Source organism: Mirounga leonina, unplaced genomic scaffold (genome assembly GCF_011800145.1).
Source record: "Mirounga leonina isolate KUSES-001 unplaced genomic scaffold, KU_Mleo_1.0 Mir_151, whole genome shotgun sequence".
Lineage (NCBI taxonomy): Eukaryota > Metazoa > Chordata > Mammalia > Carnivora > Phocidae > Mirounga > Mirounga leonina.
In genome coordinates this window covers 4,235,495-4,253,791 of record NW_023270377.1, presented here as the reverse complement: position 1 = coordinate 4,253,791, position 18,297 = coordinate 4,235,495, and the positions used below count along the sequence as shown (strand labels likewise).

The 18,297-nt window shown below is 45.5% G+C and overlaps 1 protein-coding gene across 1 annotated transcript in view; it reads right to left on the bottom strand.

The window, feature by feature from the left end:
- Positions 1 to 18,297, bottom strand: part of ASB18 (ankyrin repeat and SOCS box containing 18) — a 60,940-nt gene that overhangs the window by 29,109 nt on the left and 13,534 nt on the right. Inside the window, exons 2-3 of the mRNA XM_035006798.1 lie at positions 12,018 to 12,137; positions 8,014 to 8,281 (exon numbers count right to left, since the gene is read on the bottom strand). Of these exons, the coding sequence (XP_034862689.1) occupies positions 8,014 to 8,281; positions 12,018 to 12,137 (388 nt within the window). The remainder of the gene's footprint in view (positions 1 to 8,013; positions 8,282 to 12,017; positions 12,138 to 18,297) is intronic.

Sequence of the window (18,297 nt, the reverse complement as noted above, 5' to 3'; positions counted from 1 at the left end):
AAATACACTGGATGGAAATAATGGTAGATTAGGTATTTTAGAAAAAAAGATAAACCAAGTACATAAGAAAAAAATGAACAGAGCATCAGTGAGCTGTGCAACAACTTTGAATGGTGTCACATACATGTAATTGGAGTCCCCGAAAGAGAGGAGGGGATGGTACAGAAAACATGTGAAGAAATAATTGCCAAAATTTTTCCAAATTTGATCAAAAGTATAAGCCCACAGATGCAAGAAACTCACTGAATCTCAAGGACAAGAAACATGAACATCGAAACACATTATTATCAAATTGCTTATAATCAGTGATAAGGAGAAAAGAGTTAAGCTAGGAAAAGGACATTATTACAAAAGAACAAACATAAAAAAGACAGATATCTCATTTAAAAATGGAAGTTAAAAGATAGTGGAGCTGTGTCTAAAACACTGAAGGAAAAAAACTCTGCCAACCCAGAATTCTCTACCTAAAAAAGCACCTTTCAAACACTCAGGGGAAATAAAGACCTTTTCAAACATACAGACACTGAAAGGATTCACCACCAGCATATCTTCCCTATAAGAAATATTAAAGATAGCCCTTCAAGCAGAAAAAAAATGATACTAGATGAAATCTTTGATCTATACAAAAGGATGAAGAAAACTGGAAATAGGAACTCCCTGGGTAAGCATAAAAACTTTTTCTTTATTATTTCAATATATTTAAAAAATTATTGACTAGTTGAACAAAAACAGTAACAAGTTATTGTGGGACTTTTACGTAGAAGTAAATTATGTGATACCAATAGCACAAAGGCTCGGAGAAGAGAAATGGAAGTATACTGTTGTTCTATATGTGAAGTAGTATGGCATTACTTGAGTGCAGACTGAAAAGGTAAAGATGTATACTGTAAACCAAAGCAACTACTAAAATAACACAACAAAATGTTGTATAGGATAAGCCAAAACAGGAGATATAATGGAATCACAAAGCATCCTCAATTTTTAAAAAAGATTTTATTTATTTATTTGAGAGAGAGAGAGAGCATGAGCAGGAGAGAGGGACAGAGGCGAGGGAAAAGCAGGCTCCCCGCTGAGCAGGGAGTCCGATGTGGGGCTTGGTCCCAGGACTCCAGGATCATGACCTGAGCTGAAGACAGAGCTTAACCGACTGAGCCACTCAGGTACCCCCCAAAATCCTCAATTAATACAGAAGAAGGTAAAAAAAAGAAGATAAAGGGAACAAAGAATGGGTAGAAAAAAAAAAAAAGCAAGATGTTTGATTTGAACCTAGCCATGTCAAATCACATTAGATGTAAATACTTTAAGCATCCCATTAAAAGGCAGAGACTATCAGACTGGATTTAAAGAAAGATCCAATTATAAGCTGCCTACAAGAAATCCACTTTAAAAATAAAGACACAAACTGAGGTTGGCCTTCAGTCAATTGTCAGCAAGAAACTGAGACCTTCAGGGGCGCCCGGGTGGCACAGTCGGTCAAGCATTGGACTCTTGGTTTCGGCTCAGGTTGTGATCTTGGGGTTGTGGGATGGAGCCCTGTGTTGGGCTTCTCGCTCAATGCAGAGTCCACTTAAGTGTCTCTCTCCCTCTCCCTCTGCCCTCACCAAGCACTCTATCTCTCTAAAATAAATAAATAAAGCTTAAAAAAGACCCCTGAGACCTTCAGTCCACAGTCCCTGAGGAACTGAATCCTGCTGATGACCCTCTGAGTTTGGCAGCAGATTCTTTTCCAATTGATTCTTCAGATGAAACCCCAGGCCTCAGTGACATCTTGATTGCAGTCTTGTGCGTGACTCTTAAGTAGAGAACCCAGCTAAGCCATTCCCAAACTTTTCACCCACAGAAACTTTGAGGTAATAAATGTGTGTTGTTTCAAGTCTCTAAGTTTGTGGTGATTTTTTTTTTTAATTTTTTTTAAGTAGGCTCCAAGTCCAACATGGGGCTTGAACTCATGACCCTGAGATTAAGACCTGAGCTGAAATCAAGAGTTGGGGGCTTAAATGATTGAGCCACCTTGGCGCCCCGTGGTGATGTTATGCAGCAATAGAGAACTAATATAGATGGAAAAAGACATACTAATGATAACACTGTTCAGAAGCAATTTATATTAACATCAGACTAGATATATTAATATGAGACTAAGTAGTTTTTATTTTATTTATTTTATTATTTTTAAAGATTTTATGTATTTGACAGAGAGCGACACAGTGAGAGAGGGAACACAAGCAGGGGGAATGAGAGAGGGAGAAGCAGGCTCCCGTGGAGTAGGGAGCACAATGCGGGGCTCGATCCCAGGACTCCAGGTTCATGACCTGAGCCGAAGGCAGACGCTTAATGACTGAGCCACCCAGGCACCTGAGACTAAGTAGTTTTAAAAAAATTTATTTTATTTTTAAAAGGTTATTTATTTGAGAGCGAGAGAGCGCAGGGTGGGGAGGGGCAGAGGGAGAGGGAGAAAGAATCTCAAGCAGACTCCACACCAAGCATGGAGCTGACATGGGCCTCGATCTCATGATCCTGAGATCACGACCTGAGCAGAGTTGGACGCCTAACCGACTGAGCCACCCAGGTGCCCCAAGACTAAGTAGATTTTAGAGCAAAGAATATTACTGGGTGTCATATGCAACTGATGAATCACTAAATACTACCCCTGAAACTAATCATACACTATATATTAACTAACTTGAATTTAAATAAAATCTAAAAAAAATGATGGAGGCCAGTTCTTCAAGAGGACATAACCGCTGAACATCCATGTACCTAATAACAAAGCTTCAAAATATTTGAAGCAAAAACTGATAGAACTGTAGAGAGAAACAGACAAATCCATGATTGTAGTTAGAGATTTCAACACCGCTCTTTCAATAACTTGTAAAATAAGTGGGCAGAAAATCAGTGAGGATATAGAAGACTTAACACTAGGCAACTTGACTCAGTTGACATTTATAGACTACTTCTCCCAACAACAATTCCTTTCTGGTGTACATGGAACATTTGCTAAGACTGAATATATTTTGTATAATAAAAGAAGACTCAAATTTAAAAGGAGCAAAGTGATACAAAGTAAGTTCTCTAATCACATGGAATTAAATTAGAAATCAATACTAGATATCTGGAAAATACCCAAATATTTGAAAACTAAATAACACACTTCTACATAATTATGGTTCAAAGAAAAAAAATAAAAAGAGAAATTAGAAAGAATTTCAAACTAACTGAAAGTGGAAAAGTATGACATTAAAATTTGTGGGATTTCACTAAAGTAACACATGGGGGACATGTATTGCACCAAAAGCATATATTAGAAAATTAAAAAAAAATCATCGAATCAATGACATTAGTTTCTATCTTCAGAAATTAGAAAAAGGAGAGCAAATGAAATTCAAGATAATCAAAGAATGGAGGGTAATAAAGGCCACCGGGGAAGTTAGTGAAATAGAAAACAGTAAAACCAACCAACCAACCAATGAAATCAAAAGCAAGACTGATCAGGGAAGAAAATAAAAGAAACAATATAATGAATTCTAATATCATGAATGAGAGTGGTGATATTACTATAGATTCTACAGATTAAAAGGATAATAAGAACAATTTATGCCAATAAATTCAACAATGTAGATGAAAGAGCTAAATCTTTTCAAAGATGCAAGCTATCAAAGCTCACTCAAAAAGAAAGAAATATTTTGAGTAGCACTATAGCTATTAAAGAAATTGAATTAGTTAAAAAACCTCACAAAGAAAACTCCAGGCCCAGATAGCTTCACTGATGGATTCTACTAAACATTTGAGAAAGAAATAACAATTTTATGCTAGCTCTTCAAGAAAATAGATAAGGAAGAGACACTTTCCAACTCATTTTTGAGACCAGCATTACTCTGACACCAAGACCAGATAAAGACATTACAAGAAAAGAAAATTACGGACAAATATCTTCCATGAGCATAGATACAGATTAAATTTTTTTCCATCTAATCAAACCCAAGAATTTATTAAAAAGGATAATACTCATGATAGACTGTAGTTTATCTCAAGAAGGCAAGGTTGGTTTAATATTTGAAAAACAATCACTGTAAATCATCATCATATTAACAGACTAAAAAAACACACATCTCTAAATGTGCAGAAAAGGCATTTGAGAAAATTCAATATCCAAATATCCAAACTCTCAGGAAGCTAGGAATAGAAGGGAGCTCTCTCAATCTGAAAAAGTTCAGCTATAAAATCCAACATCTAATATCATACTTAATGGGGGAAGACGTAAGGCTTTCCTCTAAGATCAGGAATAAGAAAAATTTTCTGCTCTTTACTACTTCTATTCATCATTGCAATGGAGGCTCTAGCCAATGCTATAAAGCCAGAAAAGGAATAAAATGCATCAATAGAAAAAGAAGTAAAACTGTTTATCCAAAGATCACATGGCCGCCTACATAGAAATCTTATGGAATTTACAATGAGTCATGAGAACAATTAGTGAGTTTAACAAGGTTGCAAGATACGAGATCAATATGCAAAAAATAAATTATTATTTTATATAATAGCTACATATGATTAAAAATTTAAATTAAAAAATACCATTTACAAAGCACAAAAAAAATAAAAAAAAATATTTAGGGATAAATCTGACAAATATGCGCTAGCCCCATACACTGAAAACTAAGAAACAGCAGAGAGAAATTAAAGACCTAAAGAAATGGAGAGCTTTATTGTGTTTATTATATCAATTCTCCCCAGATCTATAGATTGATCCACAGATTCATAGCAATCCCAGTGAAAACCCTGCAGCCTTTTTTGTAGAAGCTGACAAACTGGTTTTAAAATTTATATGGACTTCCTGCCTTGCCTCCTCAGAGTGGAGCCACAGACTATAGAACCATTCAGCTCAAGTCTATAGTTGGCTGCTCAGCAACTGGATATCCTACAACTCCCACTGCTAATCATCTGGCTCCTTTCATTTAGGTGTTGTCCTTCCTGATGTGTGGGAGGAAGAGTTGGCACCTTTGGCTATTCCTCTCTTCACTGCTTCTGTAGGTGATAAATGGTCTGAATTTAAGGGTGGCTCTTTGGGTCTTTACCACCTGAAACAGTCAGACCTTGTCCTGTCCTGTGTGTACATGACAAGAGAGTCCAGAAAGAAACCAACACATATAAATAGTTGGTTGATTTTAGACAAAAGTACAAAGGCAATTCAGTGGAGAAAGGAAAGGCTTTTTGACAAATGGTGCTGGAACAATCGGACATCCACGTGCAGAGAAAAAAGCTTCAATCCATACCTCACACCATATCCAGAAATTAACTAAAAATGGGTCACAGACTTAAATGTAAAATATACAGTTATTAAATTTATAGAGGAAAATGCAGGAAGGAATGTTTGTGACCGTGGGTTAGGCAAAGATTTTTTTTTAAACGTATAATAACCCAAGATAATCCCTAAAAGAAAAAATTGATAAGCTGGATTCCACCAACATTAAGAATTGCTGTTCTTCTGGTGCCTGAGTGGCTCAGTTGGTTAAGCGACTGCCTTCGGCTCAGGTCATGATCCTGGAGTCCCTGGATCGAGTCCCGCATCGGGCTCCCTGCTCGGCGGGGAGTCTGCTTCTCCCTCTGACCCTCCCCCCGTTTCATGTGCTCTCTCTCATTCTCTCTCTCTCTCAAATAAATAAATAAAATCTTAAAAAAAAAAAAGAATTGCTGTTCTTCAAAACACACTTTTAAGACAAGAAAATATAACCCACACATCAGAAGATAATATTAACAAATTACATGTCTGATGAGGGACTTGCAGCCAGAATATATAAAGAAATCTCGAAATTTAAGAAGAAAACAGCCCAATTTAAAAACATGGACACAAGGTTTAAACAGATACTTCATTAAAGCAAATACATGGATGTCAAATAGGTACATGAAAAGAGGCTCAACGTCCCTTGTCATTAGGGAATTTCAAATCAAAGCTATAATAGTGTACTTCTACACACCTATTAAAATGTCCACAATTAAAGAGTGACCATACCAAGGACCACTGAGGATGTGAAGGAACCAGAACACCGTTGGTGGGAATGTAACATGACCCAGCCACTTTGGAAATCAGTTTGGCAGTTTCTTAAAAGGTGACCTTTTAATCATATCATAGGACTCAGACATTCCAATCCTAAGTCTACATCCAGAAGAAAGGAAAGCATACACCCGTACAAAGGCTAGTACACAAATGTTCATAGCAGCTGTATTTTTTATGGCCTCAGACTGGAAACAATCAAATGTCTTTCAACATGTGAATGGATAAACACATTGTGGTATTCCCAGACCACGGAAGACCACTGAGCAATGAAAAGGAGTGAATTGTGGATCTGTGAAGCAACATGATCGCGAAGTAATTATGTTGGGTGAAAGACCAGACAAAATATAAAAGTCTGGCAAACTCAGACTAAATTAGAGTGACAAAAAGCAGATCAGTGGGATAATGGAAGAGATAACAGTGGGACAGGGAACCTTCTGATGGGGATAGGTGCGTGCACTATCTGGATTGTGGGGATGGTTTCATGAATGCATATATATGTCCACATTGATCAAATCCCACACTTAAAACGTGCAGTTTACTGTATGCCAATCACACCTGAGTAAAGTTACTTAAAAAAATACATTGTTAGAATATTGTTTCCTTCAGTAGCTCTGAAGACCTGGGGGTCCTCGAACCTTTCTGAGTTCCTGTTCTCCTCTAAAGTGACAATGGTAGGTGGTGCCCCTCCTTGGGTCACCGAGAGCCCAATAGCCCTCCCTGTCTGCTTTTACAGCGGTGATTTTATTTAATCCTCACCCCGGTGACAGAAGAAATGATAACCCCAAGAGCAGGGACCAGAACATTTTGACTAAAGAAGTGTCAAGATGACAAAATGCAAGCCGGGCAACCCAAGCATAATTATGTCCTGTGCTAGGACGCGTGGCCCCCCGCCGCCTCTCCCGGGCCCTCGTGGGCCCCGTGGGGACCGACACCCTGCAAGGTCAGCCGCGGGGCTGGACAGGCAGCTGCAGGCCGGGCGGAACCCCGGCGCCTGGGCAGGCTGTGGGCTCGGTGCGCTGCGGTGCCCCCGCGAACGCCGGGGACAGCTCGGCTTCCCGTGGGACTCCGAAGCCCCGCCCGAGGAGCTAACCATTTATGTCACACTGTGACAATTATTCTGCATAAAATTATCATTAAAAACCCTAATTTTTCAGCCTCCAACCCCGCCAGTGGCCTTTTAGCATTCTTCAGCGCCGGCGTCTGCAGGCCTGTGATCACCGCGCTCATTACCTCGGTGTGGCGCCTCCCGCCTCGCGCTCGCAATCAAGCGCTAATTACACCCGCCCGCGGGCCGGGGGCCGGGGGCCGGGGGCCGGGAGGTCTGGGTCCGGGGTCCGGGGTCCGGGGTCCCGGGCCTTGGGCCGGAGGAGGATCAGTACTGTCCCGGGGCGTGGCGGGGGCTGGGTCTGGGGCCTTAGGAGTTCGGGGTAGGGGCTCAGGTCCGTCCGGGGTCCGCGGTCGAGGATCAGGGGTTCAGGGTCTGGGGGGGGGGTGGGGGCCGGGGTAGCGCCCAAGGGCGGGTCGCGGTCCGCGGTCAGGGAGGGTGACCAGGTGGAGCGGGCCATGTGGCCGCCGCGGGGTCCCGCGTCTGGGTGGGGTCAGGGCGCAGGAGGTGTCTGAGGTCCGCGGCCAGGGCGCGGGACCAGCTGGGTTCTGCTGCGCTGTGGGGGCCGCAGGGTCTGGGGCGGGGTCTGGAGGTGGGTGGGGCTGGCTGGGTCCCGGAACGGCGACAGCGGCCCGGGTCCGGCGTCGGGGTAGGGTGAGGGCGCGGGGTGTGCCCGTGTCCTGGGGCATGGGCCGAGGCTGGGTGCGGGGCCCAGGGATGGGGCGGGGACCCGTTGGGTCCTGAGGCGGGACCTGCGGGGCCTGGGGGCGGAGCCAGGGGCGGTGGGCGTGGCCTGCTTCTGGAGCCGCGGCCCGGGTCCGGTCCGGGTCTGGTGCCGGGCCGGGCCGCGTGTCCTTACCCGAGCGAGGCGGCCGTGCGGCAGAGGTGCAGGGGCGCCAGGCCCTCGGCGCTGAGCAGGTCGGGGTCGGCGCCGTGCTGCAGGAGCAGCTGGGCGCAGTCCGTGTGGCCCCCCAGGCAGGCCTCGTGCAGGGCTCCCTGGCCGCCGGGGCTGGCGTCGGGGTCCGCGTCGCGGCTGAGCAGGTGGCGCACGCAGGCCGTGTGGCCACGGGCCGCAGCGATGCACAGGGGTGTGGTGAGCTCGCGCTTGTACTCTAGGGTCCAGAGGCCTGGCGGAGAGGAGCGGTAAAGGGGGGGGGGGGACGGGGGGGGGGGGGGCGGTGTCCGTCAAGGCCGAAATAGGGTGAAACCATCTCTTAGAAGTAGCTACCAGGTGGGCATGTAGATACATAAAGATACACATAGACCATATAGAGATATACAAAGATGCGGAGGGTTGGGACCAAGAAACCCAGTGAAACCCAGTGAGTTCCACAAATGAGGGAGGGGGGTGGATATCTTCTACCCTAGGGAGATGGAGGTGGGAAGACAAAGGCAGAGAGAGGCAGAGAGAGATCTTTTTTTTTTTTTTAAGATTTATTTATTTGAGAGAGTGAGAGTGAGAGAGAGAGAGAGAGTACATGATGGGGGGAGGGTCAGAGGGAGAAGCAGACTCCCCGCCGAGCAGGGAGCCCGATGCGGGACTCGATCCCGGGACTCCAGGATCATGACCTGAGCCGAAGGCAGTCGCTTAACCGACTGAGCCACCTAGGCGCCCCGAGAGGCAGAGAGAGATCTTGGGGGAAAACGGGGAATGAAGTTGGAAGAAGGAGAGTCAGGAGGCCCACGAGAGGCACACTGAGGAGGGAGGTGGAGACGCAAGGGGGAGAAAAGGAATAAAAAAGAGATTGATAGGGCCACAACTGAGCCAGAAGGAATGGAGGGTATTGAGAAGCAAGAGAGTCTTGCCAAATATGGGGGTGACTGGGGACTTGCCTAGGATTTGAGGAGTGAAGGGCTGACCCAGCGGGTGGATGGTGGGAGAATGTAAGGCAAGAATTCACGTTTTCCAGGCTCTGAATTAGGGACAGCTTGAGGCAGGGAAGTGAGCTGTGGATTTTTCTGGAATCCAGCTCTCTCTCATTGAACCCCAAACTTATCCCTTTATCATTAACAGGAGAAGACAGCAGACAGAATAAACTGACCCGCCGAGCCAAGGTTGCTCAAGGAAAGGCCTTAGAAAGTTTAGTCCTCTTGGAAGCGCTGGGTTTCAGAGGCTCTCTTTGATGTGGTGTCCACATTCAGCACAATTCTGGTTTGTTTCTTTGCGCTTTTTAGGGTTGTGTGTGTGTGTGTGTGTGTAGGTTGTTCTTTCTTGGTGGATGAATGAAGCAGGTGCTATACATTGTACTTGTCTGAAAACTTTGGGCTTTCAAAAGGCCCATGGAAGGTTGTTAGCGGCCAGGAGCGCTCGTGGAAATGGGGAAGCAGTCCCCGGTGAATACACTTCAAGGGACAGGATTTCACATGGCAGGAATGCCTTCTGATAATGATGGAAGAATCGATACCATGGCTGTAATGAGCTGCAGAGGAGACCCTTTTCACAGGCCACCTCCTTCCTGGGACCCATGCTGAGCAGGTTTTGAAAGACCACTCATAATTACCTACCTGCATGTGGTGCGGAGTTCCAGCCTGCCCTGTGTCCCCAAGGCCCAGCCTGTTGCACACTCGGTGGGGGATGTGGGGCCTATTGTCCTGGTAGTGGATGATGGTGGCCAGAGGCCCTGGGGATGTGGGCCTGCATGGGTTTGGTCTCCCCTTCCTGGGGAAGCCCGGGGCTGATTTGGAGGGGGATGGATGCATATGGTTCTTGGTGATAGCAGTGGTCTACATTCCTAGAGGGGCCAGCTCCTGGTTTTGATTGTACTCATTTTCCTGAGCTAGGAAGTCTACTTACTGGGTGGGTGGGGGGCTAGGAAGGAGGTGCTCCATTCTCCAGGGCACATCAAGTTCCCAGCCCAACTCTGCCTATGTCAGCAGCCCTGTTCACCCAGCCTGGATTCCTGAGACTTCCCGTGGACTGATGGAAGGGGTCTCGGGTGGGCCTTTAGCTCAGCCACTGTGTAGGGCCAGCACCCCTGTCCAGGTCCTGGGAGATGGTGATAAGCTTCCACAAGGCCTTCAGGAAAACCTGACTTCTGAGGCAGCTGTCTGGATCAGATAGCTTGAATCTGCTGCCTATAATTCCCACTCCCTGGTCTAGGTTCTGCCACCAGGAGGAACAGAGACCTAGGATTCTCCCCATGTGGTACATCCTTCTAGACATCAGCTGCTCATGCCAATGCTTTCCTTAGACTGCCAGCTGGATGAGGCCAGCATCCCATCCTGGATGTACTGTGGTACTGGGGGGCTGCTAGTGTTACCCCCTTGCCCACGGCCCCCTTCAGGGGAAGCTGTAACTGGCCACCAGCAAGTTCTCGTATGAGAGAGGGCGCTGTTCCCAAGCCGAGTTTGGTCATTTCTGTGCCTTGGGTGAGCTGCCGGGGAAGTGGAGTGGCTGAGCAGAAAAGAGCAGGAAATGCAGCAGTCCCCAGCACCACCCACCTTCTCTTCCCAGTCCCCATGGAGGCCACAGGTCAGCACTGGCTCTCAGGGCTGCCCCTTCCGTGGCAACAGCTTATCGCCTTGGTGGGCAGCATGTCCTAACTTCTGTGGTTCAGATGTGCCATAGAAAATCAGCAGAACTCAGGAGTGGAAAGAGTAAGGAGGAAAAAAGGAAGGAGCCTTTGGATTCAGACCATGGGTTAACATTAATACCTATTTGAAATGGCAACATTGGAGCATGGTGAGTGTGTCCAGGGCTGGGAGGCATGTGATTAAAAAAAATTGCCATTGATCGAGCATTTGAGCTGTTGGCTTTCTTGGTCGAACTACCACCCAGCTCCTTGGAGGAATGTGTGCCCCTGTCTGGGACAGATGAAGGAGGGGAGGCCTAGAAAGGCTCCGGGACCCCCTGAGTTGGGGGTGGTGTGGCCCAGACCACAACTACACTTGCCTTCCCTGAAGCCCCCACTGCCTCACTGGTTGCTCTGAGCTGCTTAGCCCTTTGACAGTTTTGGGCTTATTTCCTTCTCCCCACGGGGGGTATAAAAGGGATGATGTCCATTCTTTGGAAGCTGACCTTCCATTCTTTGCCTGTCCGAACCCACAAGGCAGGTACACGGGACACGGGACATTGGCCGTTGGCCCACTGACCACAGGGTCTCAGATCCTTTTGGTCTGGCAGAGCTGCAGTGGATTCCAACACATGAGCCCTCTTGGTAAATGTCTTGCATCTGGACACCCCAGGGAAAGGGTGCCCAATGCAGAGTGCCAGTGGAGAAAGCCCTGGCTGCAGCCTGGTGGTCAGCAAGTCTCTTTATCCCAGGTGTGGGGGCGGTTAGGGGAGTGTCTCTCTCCTTGGCGGGCTCTCTTGCCAGCCCAGCACGTAGTGGTGTTCAGGCCGCAAGAAGGCACTCAGACATATGACTTAGGGACCTCTGATTTCTTCCCCTCCCCCTCCCTCCCCCACTCGCAGGCTCCCCTGGGTTCCCAGAGGAGCACCAGCTGAGTGCTCTCCCTCTGTTGATGTTGGCTGTGCCCCCCAGCCACCCTGCTGTAGCCATGGTGTTCGCAGGTTCATAGAAGGACCTCGAGCAGAGCTGCATGCCAGGGGACCTGCCTCCCTGGCTGCAGACACAGGCCCTAGCAGATCAGCACCCAAACCAGTGTTCTCTTTTAAAGACCAGAAGAACCTTCCAGCCTCAGATGGCCCCTTCTCACCCACATTTTGGCCTTTCTAATTTGATTTCTCGCATCTCATCATCTAAAACATTGTGCGGACCAAATTTCATTTATAGATGTCCCTCACTCGCGTCCGCTAAATGCGGCGCCTATGTGAGCAGTCTGACACCAGAGTTACACATCCAGAGGAGTGTTAGTAGCTCCTTAAACGTAAATAGCTGAGCTTTAAAGGAAAAAGGGTACCTGACAGTCCAAATGTGGCTGGGGATTTCACCCGCCACTCCATCTCATCCTTCTTGATCTCAAACACCACGTTGGCATCCTGGAAGAACCGGTTCATGAGCTGCTCCAGACGGCTCAGATCTCCCATGACCAAGGCAGCATGGTACTCGAGCACTGGGGACCCAGCTCCAGCTTGAGGCTCTTTTTCCATCTTCTGAAAGATTTGAAGTTCTCCTCTAACTGGCTCTGGCCATCTCTCCATTGTAAGGCTGTTGGTTTCAGAAAAGTTCTCCAGGAAGGGGAAAGATGGTCTTACGGAGTGTGAGCTATTTCTATTGTCATTACTCAATTGTCATCCAGTTGGGGCTCGGTGGTGGTGTATTTATAACTCCTGCGGGCTCTGATGTGATCATGGTTACTTGATATGACCAGCATCATGTGACCACTGACATGCCAGAGTGCTCAGCCACCCCCTTGTGATTATATAGATTCAGCTTCCAGAGACGGACACACCTGTTTATCTCCAAAACAGCTCTCCACACAAGGGCAGACACCCGAAAATGGGTGGGGCTTCTTTTCCTGCTCTGTAGGGTGTCTTCTTGTAGTTGGCCTATCGCTTTCTTTGCTGCTGTGAACAAGGGTGGGTGGACGCGTGTTCTGAGGGCTGTTTCAGCCCTGAGCATGTATAAGGGAGCCCCAGCTGGATGCTGCAAATGGCCAGGCTCTCCGCAAGTGTCCCTGCGTGGGAGGCTCCATAGGGCAGACCAGGGATTCCCAAAGGCATCATCTGGGGCCCCTGGTGGCCTGTGAGTTCCTTCCAGTTGTTGAGAACTCATCCCCAAAAGTGCATCCCTTGCTGAAGATGGGAAATGCCACAATTTCTGTTTCCTAAATGAATGGTAACAGCTTTTTATTAGCAACTTACTAGTTATTTGTTACAGCTTAGTGCAGGGCTTTATTTTATTGTCTAAAAATTAATAAAATCATCTTTTTCTCATAATATAGGTAATACACAATTCTTACATCTTTTCTTCCCAATTCTTGTTTTTCTCCTACTAGGAAGTTGGGATGGGCCACTGTGGTTGGGTGATCGCATCCTTTGCCATGTCTGGTGTCAGTGATGATAAAACGTGTGACCAGAGGCTAGAGGGAGGACGGAGGCTCAGGGAGGGTGCTGCCTGGATGGGCCAAAGGGGACATGCTGGAGCATGTGCCTGGGACAGTTACGCACAGAGCTGCTGAGAGAGGGTAAGAACAGGAGCCACCACCCACAGGGTACCAGCGTCGGACATGCACCTGTGGGATCCTGTCGCTATATGGTGTTGCAATCAAAGGAACGACAGAGATGACAGGAAGAAAGACTTGAAGTCAAGGAATAGGGGTCACGGGGGAAGCACATCCTTCACAGCCACACTTCTTAAGCACCCTCTTCCCCCATGTTCCTGTTTCTTGATCTCCTCTGTACCTCAAAGTGCCCCTTGACTTGCTCTGTTCTTCTAAGCACGCCCCCCATCCCCCAGCCTGAGCATGCTCTCCGTATTGGCTCTTTGTTTTGAACAGTAATTTGGCCTCTGGAGGGCCCCTTTCACCAACACTTTGCACAACAATAGGGGGCCCAGCAGAGTACCCTCAATCTTCCTTAGAAGAGGTAAAAGGTGGAGGCAAAATCGCCTGCATTTATCATTTAATAAAGATATGTTTCTACCCTGGTTATATATGCCTACCCTGCAGGCATAAATGTACATGCATGGACTGATCCAAGGCCTGGAGTTTCCCTCACATGGTAGAACTCACATCTCCTCTGCAGAAGAGGGCTGCGGGGTTCCTGGGAAGAGGGAGATGTGCTCATCTGTCTGATGCCTTCATGCAGGCAGATAAGCTGTGTTGACTGTGTCCCCAAAGTTGAAGGGCTCTCATTGGTGACAGACAGCGTGGGGATGGGAGGGAAATGGTCACTGCCTGAGCTGGCTGCCATGGGGACTGGGTTTATTATCCTCACTGTGGTTGTCTGACGCCTGGGCCCAGGCTCAGTACAGAGGGTGCAGAAGGGCCCATTGAGTTCAGCTCTTAGGGTGTGGGGTGAGCTGCAGCTGCAGGAGGAGGCTCCTTCTACCCAAACATCCCCAGCAAGTGGCTCTCTGTCCAGGGGCCCCATAGGTGGGCAGCCTTGGTGCCATATGAAGAAGAGGAAACCGGGACTCCGAGATTCAGGTAACTTGCTCAAGGTTTCTTGATCCTGAGATGGTCAGCACCCAAACACCTCACTGTGAGCACAAAGACTTCCTACCTCGCCCTCACTGCTGCCGTTGACCATGACACATTTTAGCACAGGGATCGGTAGTCCCCTGATGGTGTGTGGTGTCTCAGGCCTCCAGGTGTATGCATTTGCTGTGCCCTATGCCTGGCATTCTGGTGTTCCCCTTGTCCCCTGTCTGGTGCCACCCATTCTTCAACGCTCAGCTTAGATTCCCTTCACCTCTATGGCTAGTCCTGATGTCTGTCCTGGCACTTTGTCCATGCTACCTGGCTCACTGTTGGTTACTGCTCTCGTCTGTGCCCCTACTTGACCATGAGCTTCTGCTTCTTAGTACCTAGCACAGTGTTGTCACTGTGGTCCTCGTCTGGTCCTCAGTGCAGATGGTGAAAGAATGAATGGATTGATCTCTTTGAAATTTGCTCAAGTGCATTGAAATTCCTCTTGTTCCTGGCCATCTGCTACCTTTATCCCTTAGGGAATTTAGATGGTAACCAGGCCCCTTGGCTGGCCAAGGACAGGGACTCAGATGCTGGGTCTGAGGTTCTACCTCAGATCTGCGACCTCTACTGTACACTCTACCCTTCCCCACATGTCAAGATGCCTTACCATGGGCGCCTGGGTGGCTCAGTTGGTTAAGCAACTGCCTTCGGCTCAGGTCATGATCCTGGAGTCCCGGGATCGAGTCCCGCATCGGGCTCCCTGCTCAGCAGGGGGTCTGCTTCTCCCTCTCACCCTCCCCCCTCTCATGCTCTCTCTGTCTCTCATTCTCTCTCAAATAAATAAATAAAATCTTTAAAAAAATAAAAAAGATGCCTTACCAAATTTCATAGGACTGTCTATTGAATGCTTCATGGGGGCTCTTTATTTTTTTATTCCAGTATAATTAACACATGGCATTATATTAGTTTCCAGTGTACAATACAATGATTCAATAATTCTATACATTTCTCAGTGCTCATCATGGTAAGTGCACTCTTAATCCCCTTTATCTATTTCACCCATCCCCCCCCACCTTCCCTCTGGCAACTACCATTTTGTTTTCTGTATTTAAGAGTCTTTTTTTGGAGGGGGTAGGAGGATGGGTTAGCCTGGTGATGGGTATTGAGGAGGGCACGTTCTGCATGGAGCACTGGGTGTTATGCACAAACAATGAATCATGGAACACTTCATCTAAAACTAATGATGTAATGTATGGGGATTAACATAACAATAAAAAATACTGAAAATGAAAAAAAAAGAGTCTTTTTTTGGGTCTCTTTTTTCTTTGTTTTGTTTCTTAAATTCCACATATGAGTGAAATTATGTGGTATTTATCTTCCTCTAACTGACTTATTCACTTAGCATTATACTGTCTGGGTTCACCTGTGTTGTTGTAAATGGCAAGATTTCTGTCTTTTTTATAGCTAATATCCCATTGTATATAGATACCTCATCTTCTTTATACATTCATCCATCAATGGATACCTGGGTTGCTTCCATTATCTTTTGTACATAATGCTGCAATAAACATAAGGTTGTATATATCTTCTTGAATTAATATTTTTGTTTTCTTTGGGTAAATACCCAGTAGTGGAATTGATTACTGGATCAAATGGTAAACCTATTTTTAATTTTTTGAGGAAACTCCGTACTATTTTCCACAGTGGTTGCACCCATTTGCATTCCCACCAACAGTGTATGATGGTGCTTTTTCTTTACATCCTTGCCAACACTTGTTATTTTTTGTGTTTTTGATTTTAGCCATTCTAACAAGTGTAAAGTGATATTACTTTGTGGTTTTAATTTGCATTTCCTAATGATTAGCGATGTTGAGCATCTTTTCGTGTGTTTGTTGGTCATCCGTATGTCTTTGAAAAAATGTCTATTCAGGTCCTCTGCTCATTTTTAATTGGATTATTATTATTTTTTTGGTGTTGAGTTGTGTAAGTTTTTTATATATTTTGGATTTTAACCCCTTATAGGATATATCATTTGCAAATATCTTCTCCCATTCAGTAGGTTGCCCTTTTGTTTATTGATGGTTTCCTTTGCTGTGCAGAAGCTTTTTATTTTGGTGTAATCCCAATAGTTTAATTTTGCTTTTATTTCCCTTGCCAAAGGAGACATATCTAGAAAAATGTTTCTATGATTGATATCAAAGAAATTACTGCCTATGTTTTCTGCTAGGGATTTTATGGCTTCAGGTCTCACATTTAGGTCTTTAATCCATTTTGAGTTTATTTTTGTGTATGGTGTAAGAAAGTCGCCCAGTTTCATTCTTTTGCATGTTTCTGTCCAGTTTTCCCAGCACCATTTGGTGGAGACTGTCTCTTTCCCACTGGATATTCTTGCCTTCTTTGTCATAGATTAATTAACCATATAAGCATGGGTTTATTTCTGGACTCTCTATTCCATTCCATTGATCTATGTGTCTGTTTTTGTGCCACTACCATACTGTTTTGATTACTACAGTTTTCTAATGTATCTTGAAATCTGGGATTGTGATACCTCCACTTCAGCTTTGTTCTTCTTTTTCAAGACTTCTTTGGTTATTTATTTATTTATTTTTTGCAGTTCTCTTTATATTTTAGGATTATTCGTTCTAGTTCTGTAAAAAATGTTGTTGGTATTGGGATTGCATTAAATCTGTAGATTGCTTTGGATGGTATGGACATTTTAACAATATTGGTTCTCCCAACCCATGAGAATGGATCCACGAGGGCTCTTTAAAACCTCATTTCACATGTTTTAAATTTTACCTCCCTCGTCTCCATCAGCAGGGGCAAAGACAGAATCAGTTTCATCAATGGAACAGCTGAGATTTTTTTCAAGGCCCCCCTGTGTGCCTAAAACACTGCTGGGTGCTGTGGACAAGGCAGTGGTAAAGAATATAACCACGTCTGCAAGGAACTCACATCCTCCATCAGACATAAGAGGCTTGTGCCTACAGAAAATGACAAAAGGCAACACTACAGAGACCATATCCCATATCAGTTGTATGCTAAAATAAAGCCAACCACTCTCCCCACTTCATTCATATACTATGCAGTCACTCTATTAGTTCTTCAGATTTTTCATCTCTATAAGCTTAGCCATTTTGCCATGTTATTTTTCTCAGATGGATTGTGATTAGATTCATTTCTGAAGGACTTATTCATACACAACTATAATACACACAACTATAGAATGATCCAACTTGGACTTCACTTTAAACCAGAGAATTCCTTTGTTCCTGATATGTTTTGTCATGGGTTATTTTTAAAAGGGGTGGGAAAATTGGAGGTAAGTCCAGGGATAAGAGCCATTCTGGCCCGTGTTCTGTGGTAAATTTAGCTTTCCATGCATTATATTTGTCAATAGTGCCCTAAATATCCAAGCTTGATTTCGGTGGGTAGGGAGTAGTAGTCCAGAAACAGACACGGTTCTTTGTGAGAGCTTTAAAAATAGCTCGTGGGAGACAGAGTTGATTTTACAAGTAGGACATGTAGATTACTTCAGGAGCATGACAGAGGTGTCTTGTTTTTGTTTTTTTAAAGAGCAATAATAACCATATGTGTGATTATTACATTAAAAAAAAAAACAAAATAAAACCCCAAAGACCCTACAAACACTTATAAACCAATCCATTCATTCATCTATTCATTCCATAAGCATTCATGGAATATTATGCTCTAGGGTGTGTGGTTAGGTTTTGGGGATACAGAGACAAAAAATACAATAATCCTACCCCCAAGGATCACACAGGAAAGAGCAGTGACCACAGGACCCTAACATATAGGAGTTTTTTAGTCCTCCTTCCCACCAGCCGAATGATGTCCTTAAGTGACAGGTGAACGGCACTGTTTCCTGATCCAGCACTGGGCTCCTTCTTGCCCATTGTACAACAGTTCTCTCCATCCATACCTTGCTCGGGTCTGGCCATTTTAATTTCATTTTCATTGTCCTCACCCTTCTCAGCTTAGTCAGAGCCAATGCATAAGCTTCAAGATATGACTCGAACCTTATCTTCTCTGCCTATTTCAGTCCTTATGAAAACTCAACTTCTTCCAAGAGTGAATTTGTATA